Source organism: Vigna unguiculata, chromosome 4 (genome assembly GCF_004118075.2).
Source record: "Vigna unguiculata cultivar IT97K-499-35 chromosome 4, ASM411807v1, whole genome shotgun sequence".
Classification (NCBI taxonomy): domain Eukaryota; kingdom Viridiplantae; phylum Streptophyta; class Magnoliopsida; order Fabales; family Fabaceae; genus Vigna; species Vigna unguiculata.
In genome coordinates this window covers 5,762,221-5,779,301 of record NC_040282.1, presented here as the reverse complement: position 1 = coordinate 5,779,301, position 17,081 = coordinate 5,762,221, and the positions used below count along the sequence as shown (strand labels likewise).

The 17,081-nt window shown below is 30.7% G+C and overlaps 1 protein-coding gene and 1 pseudogene across 1 annotated transcript; both read right to left on the bottom strand.

Annotated features, from left to right (window-relative positions):
- Window positions 1-915: 915 nt before the first annotated feature.
- On the bottom strand, window positions 916-4,185 carry LOC114181359. The gene is made up of 8 exons (XM_028067785.1): window positions 3,194-4,185; window positions 2,806-2,848; window positions 2,610-2,705; window positions 2,385-2,504; window positions 1,867-1,965; window positions 1,602-1,661; window positions 1,391-1,485; window positions 916-1,299 (listed from the first exon to the last, which is right to left on the bottom strand). The coding sequence occupies exons 1-8, from the start codon at window positions 4,051-4,053 to the stop codon at window positions 1,173-1,175; spliced, it is 1,500 nt and encodes a 499-aa protein (XP_027923586.1). The 5' UTR covers window positions 4,054-4,185; the 3' UTR covers window positions 916-1,172.
- Window positions 4,186-8,377: 4,192 nt separating this feature from the next.
- On the bottom strand, window positions 8,378-9,995 carry LOC114182068 (annotated as a pseudogene).
- Between the last annotated feature and the right edge of the window lie 7,086 nt (window positions 9,996-17,081).

Below are 17,081 nucleotides of genomic sequence, written 5' to 3'. Positions count from 1 at the left end.
TTTTGTGGCGAGAATTGTGGAAAAATGAAAAATTTAGGCTTAAATACCTTTCTCGTCTTCATTTTCGTAGTATTTATTGTGAATGGTCCTCATATTTTATCAAATGTTTTAAATGGTCCTCATTTTTGCAATTTGTGTTTAATTTAATCCTTTTCTGTGACGCCGTAATGAAGGACTGTACAGGTTAACTTTTCAATTTGGGACAAAAATTTTCCAATTAGGTTGCGCTGCAATTAGGGATTGATGAGTACATGTGATTTCTTCATCTCCGATTTGTAGAGGAATCAACAATTGGACGTGGCGATTTGTTCGTTTGATTTCAATTTTCAGTTAATCACCATCGACGAGGTAAGTGTTTTGCTCGTGGGTTTAGGGTTTTCGGACTTAACATCACAACATTCCAACCACAAACAAACCCCAAAACATAATTACGAAAACCCTAACCCAACTGATTCAAATGTGCAAAATTTATCACAACCCCGAAAACCCTAAACCCACGAGCAAAGCACTTACCTCGTCAATGATGATTAACTAAAAAATTGAAATCAAAAGAACAAATCGCCACGTTCAATGGCTGTTTCCTCTGCAAATCGGAGATGAAGAGACTCAGAGATGAAGAAACTCGGAGATGAAGAAATTGCATGTACTCGTCAATCCCTAATTGCAGCGCGACCTAATTGGAAAATTTTCGCCCCAAATTGGAAAGTTAATGTTAATAATCCACCTGTACAGTACATGTAATACATCCCTGTACAATGTAATACAAAACAAACAGTGTCAGTGCTCCGTTACCGATTTAAACGACGTCATAAAAAAGGACTAAAACACAATTTTTTTGAAAATGATGACCATTTTAAACATTTGGTAAAAATGAGGACCATCCCCAACAAACACTACGAAAATAAGGACAAAAAAGTATTTAAGCCAAAAATTTATTATAACCATCTTTCAAATTTCTTGTTCTCTAAAAATGAATTAATAACAAAATCACAACAAAAAAGAAGTGACATTTCATTTCATTACACAATAGAAAGATCATGACTATGCAAAAAAGAATTTGCAACTATATATTGAGTTGCCAATGTACAAAATTGAATATTGTGGAGAGAAAGAATTATGGAATATAAAAGCATTATTCACTTCATATCAGAAAATGGCCAGCCATTGGAAGCTTAGTTTAGATAGGAGGCACAGGGATTCATGTCATTCCATGACAGCAAGCTCTTGATCTTCTTAGGTTGATGTTGTTGGGGTATGTGAATCTTGGGTTCTCTAGGTATTGTTGGATGCTTCACTGACCTTTCATTATAAAGAATCATCATCATAATGAGAAAAAAAAAATGAAGTGACACAATTTGCAGAAAACATGTTCTAACTGTCAATGTCATACCTCCTTGGAACAAAGGGCCTATCAAAATAAGGCATTGGTTGAGCCTTTGGAACGAGTTCCTTCCTCAACCTCTTTACTTCTTCTTCTTCTGCCATCTATACAAGGGAGTGAGTGAAGTACAGAGATATTAGTATTTTAGATAATGGTAGAAAACATGGTAACTTGCTGCATGTCTTTTGTCATGAAAACATGTTTTAGAAACTATGTTTACCTTCTGTTGTCTTTCCCTTTCCAACTTCAGTTGTTCTATGAAGTTCAATTTTTCTGCCACCTACGCAATTAAACAGATGATTCACATTTGGTTGTGTCAATTTTTCCTCAAATGAAACATATGAGTGGCTCAAACTGAACTTGACAGTTAAATCATGCATGCACCAAGTAGTGGCATGTACACCCAGAGAAAAATTACACACAAACCTAAAAAAACTACTTGGTAATAACAAAAACTAAAAGAAAAAAATGGATGAAAGAGGCACCTGTTGGTCAAATTCAGCACGATCAATTGCCCGAATATCACTATGGAGCTTTAAGTCAATAGGTCTTGTTCTCTCTTTGACTATAGGTTTTAACAAGCACTGCGAAAAAGTGACACCAACAGAGTGACATTAAGCTAAGAAATCCATTAATATGACAAGCACTGTAATAAGAGACATCGAAAGTATGATATTAAAGCTAAGTAATTCATTACAACTAGCAAGTAAATATTACTTGTACTGTAACAAGTGACACCAAAATAGTGACACGTTAAGCCAATTAATTCATTACAACTACCAAGAAGACATGACTATCACGGTGACACTGGAACAATGACATTAAGCTATATAATCCACTACCAATTAACAGGTAAACATGACAAGCTCTGTACACAAGTGAGCATGATAAGAGTGATACTAAGCTCATTGATTCATTACAATTAGCAAGTACACATGAATAACATCAAAATAAGAATCACTCACACCCCAAACAAGGGACTTGAATGAAAAGATGACTTCACCTCAGGTTCATCTGTTGTCCATGGAAGACCTTGTGCAATTGGTATCCTCATCTTTTCTTCTTCAGCCATCATCTCTTGTTCTTTCTTCATCAATTCTTCCTCTTTCACCTTTCCCCTTTGCTACAGTATCATTGCATCACAAATGTTACTCTCCAAACTCCAGAGTTATTGAAAAGTTAAAAAAAAACAAACATTATAATAAACCAATCAACACAAAAATGTTACCTCTGTTCTTAGCTTAAATGGTTTTTGCCTAGTGACTTTTTGCTTTTCCTTCCTCTTCCACTTACTCCCTCCAAATGTGCCAGATGACTCCAAACTCTAAAGAAACCCAATCATTAAAATTCAAAATTGAATTAGTGAGCCACTAAAAACATTCTATTACTTGATCACATGATAAAAACAGCATCTGAAGTCTTACATTTCTCCGGCTCCTTCTACCCCCAGAAGTCCTAGTAGACACACTGCAACACCACCAAAGACACAATACACAAATCAACAAAAAACAACACTAGCAAATGACACACAAATGAAGAAAAGTTAGTTGAGATCTAATCTAAGGACAAAACTAAGGTATAGCTCCTAATGTGTGTTTATGGCATTTCTACAATCAGAATTGATGTTTTACTAAAAAATCTATGTTGACCATTAAAGCAAACTTTTATAATGATGATTACCAAAGTGAAACTCTAATGTTGAAAGGAGAACTTTTGTCCCTAAGCTAACCACAACACTGTGCACCAGAAGCACCTCAGAAACTACATCTAATTTTTACCCTTAATCTAATCAAGTGGAGCCAAAAGTCAAACCTTACACCGCTACTATCCCAAGAGGAAGAAACTGAAATCCCTTGATCCAAGCCAAGGTTCTCGGGCGTCAAAACCAAATCAGAAGTACAATGAAACGAAGAAGAATCAGAAACAGAAGCATCAGCAGCTGCAACTTCCTTATGATGTTCTTCAAATTGCAACCGAGGCAAAGCACAATTCATCATTTTGCCCTTATAATCTTTCTCTCCATGATGATCATCCTCCTTGTGATTTTTTTCCTCCGAACTTTTGGGTTCAGTGAGAAGCTTCTCAAAGGCCTTAACCAAATGCATAACCTTCCCAAACCCATCCTTAGCAACACTTTTCCCCGTTTCTTCCAATAACCGACCCCTCTCCCTCCTTCGTTTCATATTGAAACCCTCATCTTCTTTTTCTTCATCTTCCACTGCTTCACGTTTCGTTCCCTCAATTTCAATAACACTCACACTCTCACACTCAGCTTTTGCTTCTTCTTCAACATCTTCACCATTATCATCACAACCCTTATTCTCTTTGAGGAAAAACTCTTCTTGAGAAGCCCTAAGGGTCTGATACGCCACGCAAACGCACTTGGAGCCACCGTTGTGTTTGCACTTGCACGACACGTTGTCGTTTCGAAGACCCTTTTGATTCTTCTTCTTGGCCACCACGAACTTCCTCTGCCGGATCCTGTTCTGCGGCGATTGCACAACTGGGTTGATGGCGTTTGACTTGGAGGATCTCAAAGCAGGGGACTTTGAAGAAGGGCTTCGAAGGTGAGAAACATTAGGGTTCGCATTCTCTGCGTTTCTTGAGGGTTTCTTTGAAGGTGTGGTGGCGGTTTTTGATTGGTGGGTGGTGTTGGTGATTGGTGGCTCCATTTGGAATCAGAATTGGGTGTGAGAATCAGAGAGTGATGAAGAGGAAAAATGGTGAAAAAAACGAAGTTAAAACTATGAGTGCAGAGACGAATAGAGAAAGAGAGAGTTTCATGGTAACGGCTAGTTTTAGTGTATGATTTGACCTGTTTCCGTTAAGGGTTCTGACCGTTTTATTTGTCATCACTCTACTCTCAGTTCATTGTTATGTCTTCATTTTTTTATTTTTTTCTTCTTTTCGAGATAAATTGAAGATTATTAATATATTTTTCTTTAATTTAAGATTTTATATTATAAAAAATCCACAATTGTAGCATATTTTTATTTTTTTAATTTCCAAATGTTAGACCTAGAGGTTAATTGGATCAAAATAAAATATAATAAATTAAATATAAGTATAATCGAAGATCCATCTGAAAATTAATTAAAAATGAGGATTAAATCGAAAAATAAAATCTGATCAAAATCACATATAAAAAAGAAAAAACGAGCTATTACTATTGTAAGTTTTTGTTGAAGGATGTTTTCTTTATGCGAGAATGTTCTTTCTATGTTATGTTTTTTTCTTTCAAAGAAAAGATATATTCTTTAAAGTATTTTTTTTTTATTTGATTCACGCTTAAATATAATTTATTTTGTGAGATATTCTTTATTTTGTTATGTTTGATTCTAAGAAAGAGAGATTGAAAAGGAATGAAAGAAGAGAAATAAGGAATATAATTAATATTGGCTTAAATGAATTTACACCGACTTTGAAAAAGATAATTAATTTTATTCCAATTTAATAAAAAACTCCCATTTTTTAAGAGTATAAAAATTGAATAAATGTAAAATAATTTATAAACCTTATATAGTAAAAAAAATGTTAAGTAATGTGATATAAATTGAGTCTAATATAATATAGGCTTGAATACATTTACCAGTTTTTTTTAGAAACATAATTAACGTTATCAACATTTTAATTAAATACGACCAGGTATATTAATTTGATTATGTAGATTAGAAATTTTGAAGAAATTAAAACTAATTTTAAATTTCCAGGTAAAAAGATAAAAAGGAATGCTATATGAATTGAGTAAGTACAAATTTTAAAAAAATTACCTGGACTTTCAGAAAATTAATTAACATTTTAACAAAATATATACATATATTTGTTTGCTACGATTTCGAAGAGTTGAAATTCTGAATTAGTTAAAATTAATTTTAAAATTTCCAGGGTGAGATTATGAGCTAACAAACTTGATAGAAAAAGAAAGTTTATTTAATCGATTCATCCGCATCCCTAATTTCCTGAGTAAAAGTTAAAATTTATTAAATTGTTTTCACTTCAAAATTAATTCCTTCCGAATCAAACATTTGAAAGTTTGCTTAAAATTACTTTTACTAACAACTTATTAAAACATTCGAAACTTAAAGTGAGCTTTGAGAGGAAAAGAATCGGGAATGACAATTATATTTGAAACCGAAAGATTACAGAACTATTCAAATTGAGTGATAATTTAGAGGCTTTTTTTATTTTGGACATATTGGAAGTCAAATTTGTATAAATGATTTTTTTTTTTTTTTGCAAAAATGGGTCAAGTCATGAAAGTGGAGGACGATATTAGAGATGAAGTCGTCATCCTTTAACAAGTTTCTTTTTTTTTTAAAAAACAAAGATAATAAGATGATATGATTTTTACTTGAAAAAAGCGAAGTCGTCGTCATCTTTATTTTTTCAATATTTCTTTTGTTTATTTTTGTTTTTTTTTTTAAATTGATAAACGAAAAGTTTCAAAAGAATAAGAAAAAATAATGAAACTAAAAATTAAAAAAAATTAAAAACTGAAAAAAAAGAAAAATAATAAAAATTGGAAAATTTGAAAAAAAAAATAATGAAAAAATCGTTAAATCTGATAAAAAGAAAAAAATTGAGATATTTAAAAAACATAATGAAAAGTGAAATTTCTTTAAAAAAAATTAAAAATAAGAAAAACTGGAAAGTTTGGAAAAAAGAGTGAAGAGTGAAGTCGTCGTCTTAGAGGACGACTTCACTTTTCAATTTAAACAAAGTCGTTCTCTCCAACGACAACATCATTTTAAAAAAAAAAAGATTAAAATATTCTGTTGGTCCTCGTTTTTGTTGCAAAATCTCAATTTGGTCCTTATTTCTATTAGTCTCAATTAGGTCCTCATTTTTGTAAATTAGTACCAATTAGGTCCTTTCCGTTAGTAGAGAACTGACACCGTTAAGTAGGTGTCACGTGTCAGCTCCTCATTTTTTTGAATTTTTTGAATTTGTTTTAAAAAATTTTAATTTTTTGTTTAAATTTTTTAATTTTTTTTAAATATTTATGCCACGTGTCATGTTTGTAGTGTGCCATGTGTCAATCTAATATGCTGATACGTGTCAAATTATTGTATGAATCTCAATTTGATCCTCATATTTGTTAATTTGATTTGATTTGAGTCCCAAATTTTTTTAATAATTTTCAATTTCAGGCACTCCATATTTAGACCAAATTTTACTTTTATATAATGTTATGATTATTTTTATTAAAATTGATATTTTTATTAAATATTTAAATAATATTAATTGTATTTAATATCAAAATTTTAAATATATTTATTTTAATTTGTTATAAAGTTATTTTAAAATTTTACATTTGAATTTATAAAATTGTTATTTTTAAGCCAACTCTAAAATATTGTTGATATTGAATATTATACAAATATTTCGAATATAAATTTATTAATCTATATATTTATAATTTTAAAATAAAATTTAAATAAAGTTTAATGTAAAATATAAATTTAAATAAATTAAATATTGTTAAAAATATGTAATAGAAATATCACTTGTAATAAAAGTATCATCATTACATTTATAAAAAAACTAGCGAAAACACAGGCATTGCCACGCCTGTGTGTTCGCTTTTTTATGTATCTATACGTATAATATTAAGAATAATCGATGACAATTTATGATAGGTATATATAGATTGGTTGAAAAAGAAAACAGTAAATTACTAATTCGTAAAATTAGATATCAACTAATATTTAATACATTTGATCAAGATTTGAAGTTAATGAGCTATATGTGATGGAGTCAATGGTAGTTGTTTATAAATATACAAACTATTTTAGTAGGTGTCTATAAATATACATTCATTAAAAAAATGAAATATATATTTCATACATACATGATGCAGAAAAAATTAGTAAATGAAAGTATCATAGATTTACATCCTTAAACATTTCTTTAATTGCGAGGCCAAATAAAGATTGATGTCTGGGATGTGTTTCAGCTTCCCTGCATTATAAGAAAAAAGTAAATATTATTGCTAATATATATATATATATATATATATATATATATATATATATATGCAAATAACAGAAATATTATGTAGCAATTGAATTATGTATAGATAATAAAAAAAACTTTATTTACCTTTGAAGCAGTCTTCTTAATTCTTTGTAGAAGACATGATCCATAAGTTGTTGAGTTTTAAAGAACTAAAAAATATCATTGAATAATGTTATTTACTTATGAGTCATTAAATGTATATGTAATGGTATACAAATATTGAAGAAATAGTAATAACCTCATTGATGCATATATTTTGATAAACACAAAGATTGTTGTTGTAGTGAGTATGGATTGGTAATGATTTTTGTTGTTTCCTGTAATGGAAAGAAGTTAAATAAAAAAGAATAAGGATTTTACGTGGTATGATAGAAGAATAATGGAAGAAAGTAAATAATTTTAAATGTGCATAATACCTGCATGTCTTTTGAGAAAGTAATTCTCGTTTGATTAGATTTGAAAGTTGTGTTTTATCAGTTATCACAGTGGATCCCCAACCAATAGAATAAATTTCCAAATGATGAATCTACAATTGAAGAACAATATATGTAAACATGATGCACAATATAGTTGTACTGATATATGTAAACATGACATATTATGGTTGAAATGAATTAATTTGATTACCTTGTTGTCTATTGGCCTAACCAATGAGAGTGAATAATCATCCTTTCAAGTGTTCCACAGGTTTAAAAATTTTGCATTCTATGAAGAAAATGTCAACTATTGCAAGATTAGGAACTAAACTTTTAAAACTACACTTATTGCATATCACTTCTTGTGGTATAAAATTGTGGAAATGACTTACATGTATTTCTTCATTGAGGTGTATGTTGTCCTTAGTTATTATTGTACCTGCAAAGTATAAAATAAATATGATGAATTGTATTATCGTAGTTGTAAATATAAGTATAATTAGGTAGAATATGAAAATATAGTCATTTTAATGACACAAATGAAGTAAAAAACGAACAATACCTAGTTTTGAGATAACAAAATTTCCTTATAAACAACATTCTTGGTAAAAATGTCTTCTTGTCCTTCAAGGTGTCCTTCTTTAATAAGGATTTTTGTAGAAGTTTGAGAAACACCTCTTGATAAAGCAACATATAGCTGACCATGGCTAAAAACATGTCGTGGAAGGTAAATTCCAATGGTAGGTATAGTTTGTCCTTGTGATTTATTTATAGTAATTGCAAAACTCAATCTCATAGGGAATTGTTTCCTAATAAGCACAAAAGGAAGACCTGCACTCTCTGTTGTTTTATGTTTAATTCTTGGTAAGAAAGCTTTATTCCTGCATGGTGACCTGTCAGTATTTCAACATCCAGCATGTTCATGTAGAACCCACGACATAATAATCTTGTCCCATTACATAACCCAGATTTAGGGTCTATGTTTCGCAACAACATTAACGGTGATCCTTTTTTAACCTTTAAGTTTTGTGGTGGCAAACCTCCTGGAGAAATAGTGTGCAAGTACTCATGTTGGTATAAATGATATGTGTCTTCTTCAACCTCATCAAATGACAACAAATTACGTTCTTCTCCTGGAAATAGATCGATAATTATGTCATTAAGTTTTTCTACATCTTCATTTTTTGGAGTTAGTATGGCTCGTTCAGCCATATAAGATGCATCCCATGTACGAAATTGTAATTGAGGAAAAGTTTGGTGTATGAGGTGTTGTATTGAGGTTTCTCCTTCCCATGATATTGCTAGTTGTTGGGGTATTTTTACCATGTCATCAACTTGTGTTGGTTCAATACCATTTCCAATGCGCATGAGATATTTAGCAAAATTGTGATCTTGTAATGATCTCATGTTTTGTTGTAAATGTAATATCTTTGTGTTACTCCATAAATGAGAGTTAATAATACAGGCAAAAATCATTTGTGCTTTTGTACCTTTTTGAACAACTGGTAGTACCTGACGAAAATCACCTCCTAATATGACCACTTTCCCCCCAAATGGAGCAACAGAATCTAGAATGTCCTTTAATGTCCGATCTAGTGCCTCCAAAACATATCTATTAATCATGGGTGCTTCATCCCAAATAATTGCCTTTGCTGTTTTTATTAGTTTTGCAAGATCTGATTGTTTACTTATAGAACAAAACGAACCGGCCTTGACATTGATAGGTATTTTAAATCGAGAATGTGCAGTTCTACCACCCGGTAATAATGTTGCTGCTATACCAGAGGAGGCTGTAGCTAAAATAATTTGACCGTTGCTCCTACAATGTGCAATTAAAGTACGATAAAGAAATGTTTTACCGATTTCGCCTGGTCCATCCACAAAAAGACTTGACTTTGATTATGGTTGATTACATCTAAAATGGTATTGAAGGCAATGAGTTGGTCATGATTCAATCTGTGTACATTGTCAACATCTTCATTAGGTATCTATATTGATAATTCTTCTTGTATAATTCTTGGTATTGAAGTAGTTGCCAATGCATCATAAGATAAAGGTGGCAAATCAAAATCCTTGATTGTTTTACCATGCTGAATTAAAAGGTCATTTAAATCCCTCAATACCATAGGAATCAAGTTCTCATTGATAGAAGTGTTGGTTGAAGTATAATCTTCTAGCATATAGGTGTGAAACTGATTCCAAAGGCTTCTAACATCAGTTGGTTCACAAAAAAAAGTAATATGGTCACAAATAGTCTTCGTAAAGCAAATGGCATTTGTAAAGTTGATGCTTCAACTAAGCATTCATGAATACTATTGTCACTTTCTAAAAATCTCCATTTCTCAGCCGCCTTTTTGAATGTGTGACAATATGTTTCCTTTGGTGATAATAGATGTTCCCAACTGGTTGGTCCTTTTATGTGAGAAAGCAAAACCCGTAAGAAGAACTTATCTCCTTCAGAAGGAGATACAGTATAAATTCGGCCGATAACTTTCTTGTTTGACCTTCTTGGATACTATTCCTTATGTCTATTATTCCAACAATAATGCTTTGGAATTTCCCGATACAAAAATGTTCTAGATTGGGGATCTCTTTGATTGAGGGCAAAAAATTGTGTGAGCATGGTTTTGGAGTTGTTATCATCATTCAACACGTCATTGATTTTTTGGTGCTTATAAAATCGCACTTGTTGTCGATTTGGTAAATGAATTTGCAATCTTTCAACAGCTGGATTCATTCGATAGATTGTAAATCTGAAGATTTTCCATAAAGCCTCGGGAGCACAAATCCATCTAGCATCGAGATATTGCTGGACTTCATCTATAATTGGTCCTCTATGAATCTCCATTGCTACTCGATCTGGTCCTTTGTAAACATACTTATACAAATATTTAATACTTTTGATGCTGCTGCAGACCTCAACATTTATATGACAGTCGTATTTTAAGAGTAACCAAAGATTATAAGGAACCACCCATCTATTGTCAACAGTCACATTTCTATTTATGGAAATTGGTTCATCAAAACGTCTTCTATATTGTGGATATGAATCATTACCTTGTCGTGTTTCTTCCAAGAAATCCTTGGGAAGTCTCTTTTGTCATTGATTGCGCTTCATACATGGTTCTTCTGCCTTATTTGGTATTTCTGCCCTCACAATGCTATCATAATTTTGTGGATCACGTAACTTATCATTATTATCGAAGATCAATGGCATATGTACATGCGGCAACCCACGTTTTTGAAATTCGGTAACATACATATAACTAATAAATTTTCCGAGGACTCCTTTATTAACAACATCTTCCTTCAATTACTGAAATTTTGCTCGAAAGATTCTTGTGAGCAAGTCAGGGCGATCTTTTGGAGTTTGTTGATTTTGTAGTTCAGAAGAAATTTCACTCCAAGATGGATTGCATGTCATTGTAAGGAAAATATCAGGTTTTCCATTGTGAGCAACAATTGCCATACCATCTTGATATCGTTGTGTCAAGTCTCGACGAATACCAATAAATGACAATGGTAATATTGTCCTCTTTCCAACAGTATCTTCAAAGAAATGAAAAGAGTGAATGATAAGATATTTAGATGTAATAAATGTTGTTTTAAATATATTTACCTGCGTGAGTTTGTCCTTCATGCAAAGCATCCTGCAAACCTTGGTACACTTCAGCACAAATGTTGTTTTGATGATTACGAATCCATCGTAACCTTCCAGTCTAAATCTTAACGTAGTTATCTACAACATGTTGTTGTAAAAGTCGTCCCGCTTGTAATATTACAAACTGATCATTTGGACGAATCTACATTAAATAATCACGTGTTTCTAAAATATGTTAGCCTTCTTAATATTACATAATTTAATGAAACTGAGATAATTATGATAGAAGTTACCTGAAGCATGAAACTATAATATTCTCGGCAAGAGATACTTTGGCCATTATGATTTTTTGTGTTGGTGTCCCAGCCATATGTTCCAAATGGAAATAATAAAGGATATTGTAAAGGGTCATAATATCCTACGGTCTCTTGTATGTTTATTAAATTTCCATCATGACCTACAACTTTAATATCTCGGCCACGTGCCATTGATTCTGCGTCTGCAGCAACAATAATAGCTGCTACTTGAGATGCAGTTGGAAGATTATACTGTGGTTGATTCGCAGGACGCTCTTTAATGAGTAAAGAACATATATGAATATTTGGTTCTTGAGCAAGTTGTCGAAATACATGCACAAAAGGATTGCACCGGTGTAATATTTGTTGCAATTTATGAACAATAGTTTGATGAAGTTGAGGGTTTTCCAACATCCTATTTTGTAATTCATGTCCAGTGTCATAAATATACAACTGCAAAAACCGGGGTCTGGACCCATCATTTGGATAAAATCCTCCTATCCTATGATAGATTGCACCTTGAGCACGAAAACTATATATACCACGACCATTTGCTACTATAGTTTCATCCATATGAACACCAAGAGAAGTGAATGAGAAGACATGATTGTAACTTCTTATATGTTGTCTAAGATGTCTACTTTCAGATGTTTGATCTGAAAATATTTGAAGAAGCTCATGTGGAGGAGGAACACATGGAAGTAAGACTTTCCCACCATAGCAACACATATCGCGTGATTCATGATAAAATAATCGTGCATGTATTAATTATGGTAGGAAAAAGATACAAATAAGGTTCAATGGTACCAAAATGAGTATTAACTATTGATGGAAATAATTTACTAACCATGTTGAATGGCACTGACGTGTGTATTACTTTGTCATGCTTCATTATGAATACATCCTTCCAATCTTTGTGTAGGAAAACCATAACCTGTGTGGTATTAAATCAATGAAAAAAAAGTGCAGAATAAAAATCCAATATCACTGTAATAAATAAAGAGAAAATTAAAAACCATGATAGATGGTAATAAAGTATAATCATATCTTGATAAACAGAGAAAAAAAAGGAAGTAATTGCGAAAATTAACGATACTTAAAGGTGTTTATTATTCATCATCGTAATAAATTATATCAAAATCATAATTACAAATCCTATTATAGTAAATAAATAGAATGAAAATATTTTTTGAAATGGAATGTAAACAACATAAATTAACTATTGATGAATAAAGTTGACTAACCATGTTCAGTGCCAGTAATGTGCGTATTACTTGGTCCTGCTTCATTATCATTACGACCTGGAAACCTGTCAGTAATGTGCGTATTACTTGGTCCTGCTTCATTATCATTACGTCCTGGAAACTTATCTGTAATATGCGTATTACTTGGTCCTGCTTCACTATCATTACGTCCTGGAAACCTTTGTGGGGCAAAACCATAACCTAATATTTAAAAAATAAGATAAATTGTATTTGAATCAAATATATACTTTACAGGAAAGAACTAAAAAGAATGTAAGCATACTCGAAAGGATTTTCTCGGCTAATGACATACAGTAGTGATGAGGTAGGTCTAAACCTAAACAAAGAAGTTGTATTATACTTTTTTGTATAGAGTTAGATATAATTTTTCATTTAAGCGTAATTAAATGTAATTAATTATGAAGTATTTTTAAGATTGTTAGAATACATTATTGTTTATATATGTTCTTTACTGTTGTACATAATACAAATATAGTGTATTGACCATAATCTATGTTACTGGCAGGTGAAGTACTTGACAATGCTTCATATACATTATATTCTTCAAACCTTTGCGGTGCATGAGAAGAACCTGTTATGTGAAAGCATGAAGTATAATAAATATAAATATGTAAATATTTCATAAAATGGTGAGTAACTAACATGGATTAAATATTGATGAATAAAATTGACTGACCATGTAGAGTGTCAGTAAGGTGTGTATTACTTGGTTCTGCTTCATTATCATTACGTCCTGCAAACCTTTGTGGGACCAAACCATAACCTAATATTTAAAAGATAAGTTAAATTTTATTTAAATCGAATATATAATTTACATACAGCAGTGATGAGGAAAAATGTGATGTTACCTACATTAGTTACTGACCGAGCCATTTGTCGAATAGATGTCATTCTCAATCGGGGAGCTCTGTTTGGCATTTGGACAATGTTGGTTGTGTTTTCAGGATTATTTTTCTTTCTTTTAGATTGTTCAATAAGTCTTTGTTGGGGGGTCATTTTACGTCTTCTATTTGCAACATTTATTCTCCATCTTTGTCTTTGTTGTTCTGATGTTGATTTGTTAGAAGGAATATCTTCCATTTAGGTATGTTGTCTAGTTAAACAAAAAACAATAAATAATAAATCCAAAATTAATATAAATTTAAAAATGTATTACTTGGAAGAAAGTAATGAATGAAAAGAAGGACAATGAAAGTAGTGCATAATATGTACAACAAATAAAACTAAAAGAAGATAATGATATAGGAAGAAATACCTAAATGTGTGAGTAGAAATACTACAAAATTTGATTTGATGTAACAATGAAGAGCAGTAATGCAGATGATGATAGGCTAGTTAGCAAGTTACTAAAGAAAAAAAAGATTTGTAATTAAAAAAAGTAATTTGTCAGTTTTAAAATAATACAGGATGTAAAAAAGTTGCTAATTTCTAAAAAAAATTGCTTAATATTAGTATATTCTATGTTTTGTTTGGACATAAGGCTAGGGACATAGAGATTTGCACAATAATAAGAAGTAAATTACATTTTAAATTTCATATTAATACATGATTATACTGTTACAATTTATTACTTTAACACTAATCTTATTATCAAATGACCATTTACATTTTTTATTTGGTAAAATGATAAAATAAATAATACATGAAGGGGTAGTGTAGTGTAAATGTAACTATTCTATCACAAAAAGATACATTTATTAATTTTTATTATTATAATTTTAAAAACCAATATCAAGTGTCATAAATGTTTATCTCTGATAAATAACGAAATAAATTGATAACCATATTACAGAGAGACTAATGGGTATAAAATCTAGGATGAATTCAAAAGTTTATAAAATATATTTTAATTAGAACGTTAAGATGTATACTGGCTAAACATAAATAAATCTGACATTAATTCCTTTAAGTTTTTTTTCCAACCGTATTAAAATTGTGCAAGCATCTATTTTTAAAAATATTAAGTTTTATTGATTTCTATAAAAAGTCAAACCTAAAAACTGATGAAAACTATATTCTTCAGTATTCTCTGTCACAACAAAATGAATTTTAAAACATATTGTGATAAATATGGTAGCTTTTTATGTCAAGTTTATATATGATATAAACAAACACACCCCTCTTATGTATAAGAATATTTTATGTGAAAAGTCAGGGTTCATATTTTATGCTAATTTCAATATTTTGTTTGTTAGTGTTGGTCAATTGTGGCCTAGAATCATTACCTTTTAGAAAAAATAAACGCGGCTTGTAACCATGTTTCCACAACACACCAACGTTTCATCATTCAAATATCACAAATAATATATGAGAAATTTGAGTGTGTGTATCTACAAACAGATTAAATTTTATATTTACCTTTCTACATCTATCATATCAAAAATCTTAAAGAGAAAACTCATAATAAATTTTAAGATAATAAGCAAATTTTAATCATTTTTATTTTATTCAGTGATGTTTTTAATAATATTTTAATTTTAATTAATATTTATTATTTACTTATATCATTCTATTTTAATAAAACTATTTGCTTATTAGTTTTCTCTTTTCACTTATTAGGTAGTGTAGTAGTAAGGATGAATCGATGATGGCATGAACCTAGAGTGACGTGGGACTGACGTGGAGGGCTGATCCAATATGAACCCTGACTTTTCGCATTATTCATTAATTTAACTTTTGTAGACCTGTAGTAAATAAAGTTTGATATGTAGTTATTTCATAAATTAAAAAATAATGCATACCAATGACTTTATGCAGACATTTATGCAGACCTTGTACAAAAATTTTACTTGGGTATCAACTATCAAGTAGATAAATGTATTTGTGAAAGACAAATAAGAGTAACAACATGAAGACGCTTCTTGTACAATGAATATATGCAACTATTCATTACTATTAATACCAGACTATGCTAAACTTTCACACTTATATGATAGGCAAGGAAATATATCTCGTTTAGCAGATTCACAATTAAATTTCAAGTTTAGGAATGACAAATAAATATGTTCTTTGATCTAAAGCAAACAGCTGAAAAGCCAAGAAGCAGTTATGTCCCTTGTGCATAACATTAAAAACAACTTGTAACATGTGAGTGACATTCTAGTACTGTACAAATGTCCATCGGTGACTATGAAGAGAAAAGGAAAGAAGAGTGCCTTATAGTTCGCTCTATTAATGAAAAGTGTCCAACTAGAACGCCAACCAAGCAAAATGGCTACCCCTGCCAAGAAAAATATCTGATTCCACAAAAATAGATTCCAAAACAAAAATTAGGGAAATACGAACTTCTATTTGAAAGGAAATTTAGATTGTAAAAGTAAGCCTCAGATTTCCCAGAGCAAGCAAACCACGGTCAAAGAAGAGAACTACGCCAAGAAATGTGAAGAAATTATAGTTGATACCAATGCAAAAAGGAAATTGGACAATTGGACAATTACCCAAAGCGAATAATCATAAATTAATAGGAACAATGAAAAATACCGTTAATGAAGTCCAATGAAGATAAATAACAGCGACAAAGTAAGTGTGAAAACAAAGACAATAAGTAAGGCAAAATAACTTCACGAAAAGAACAGTGATGAAATGATGTGGTTGCAGAAAAAAACAAACTGTAAAATAACGGTTACTTGTGAAATAATTTTAAAAATAATAAATAACTTTTTATATTAAAAAGGGTAAAATAGGAATTAAAGAAAGTGGACACAAAAAGGGGAATCCCCTTTATTATTGTTATAGATTAAATTTGTTCTAAATTTGGAGCACATGAAATTAAATTTTTTTAAAAAAATTTGGGACTAAAATCAAATCAAATTAACAAAAATGAGGACCAAATTGAGATTCATACAATAATTTGACATGTGTCATCATATTAGATTGACACGTGGCATACTACAAACCTGACACGTGGCATAAATATTTTTAAAAAATTAAAAAAATTAAAAAAATTCAAAAAAACGAGAAGCTGACACGTGGCACCTACTTAACGGTGTTAGTTTTCTACTAACGAAAATGACCTAATTGATACTAATTTACAAAAATGAGGACCTAATTGAGACTACTAAAAATACGAGGACCAAATTGAGATTTTGCGACAAAAATGAGGAC

Excerpts from the sequence above, each read along its gene's own strand:
- LOC114181359 (XM_028067785.1), bottom strand. The coding sequence starts at position 4,053 with ATGGAGCCACCAATCACCAACACCACCCACCAATCAAAAACCGCCACC. Across the intron at positions 1,966-2,384 it reads GGACAACAGATGAACCTGAG|TGCTTGTTAAAACCTATAGT; the intron begins GTGAAGTCATCT and ends ACTTTTTCGCAG. Across the intron at positions 1,300-1,390 it reads AGGCCCTTTGTTCCAAGGAG|GTCAGTGAAGCATCCAACAA; the intron begins GTATGACATTGA and ends TTATAATGAAAG.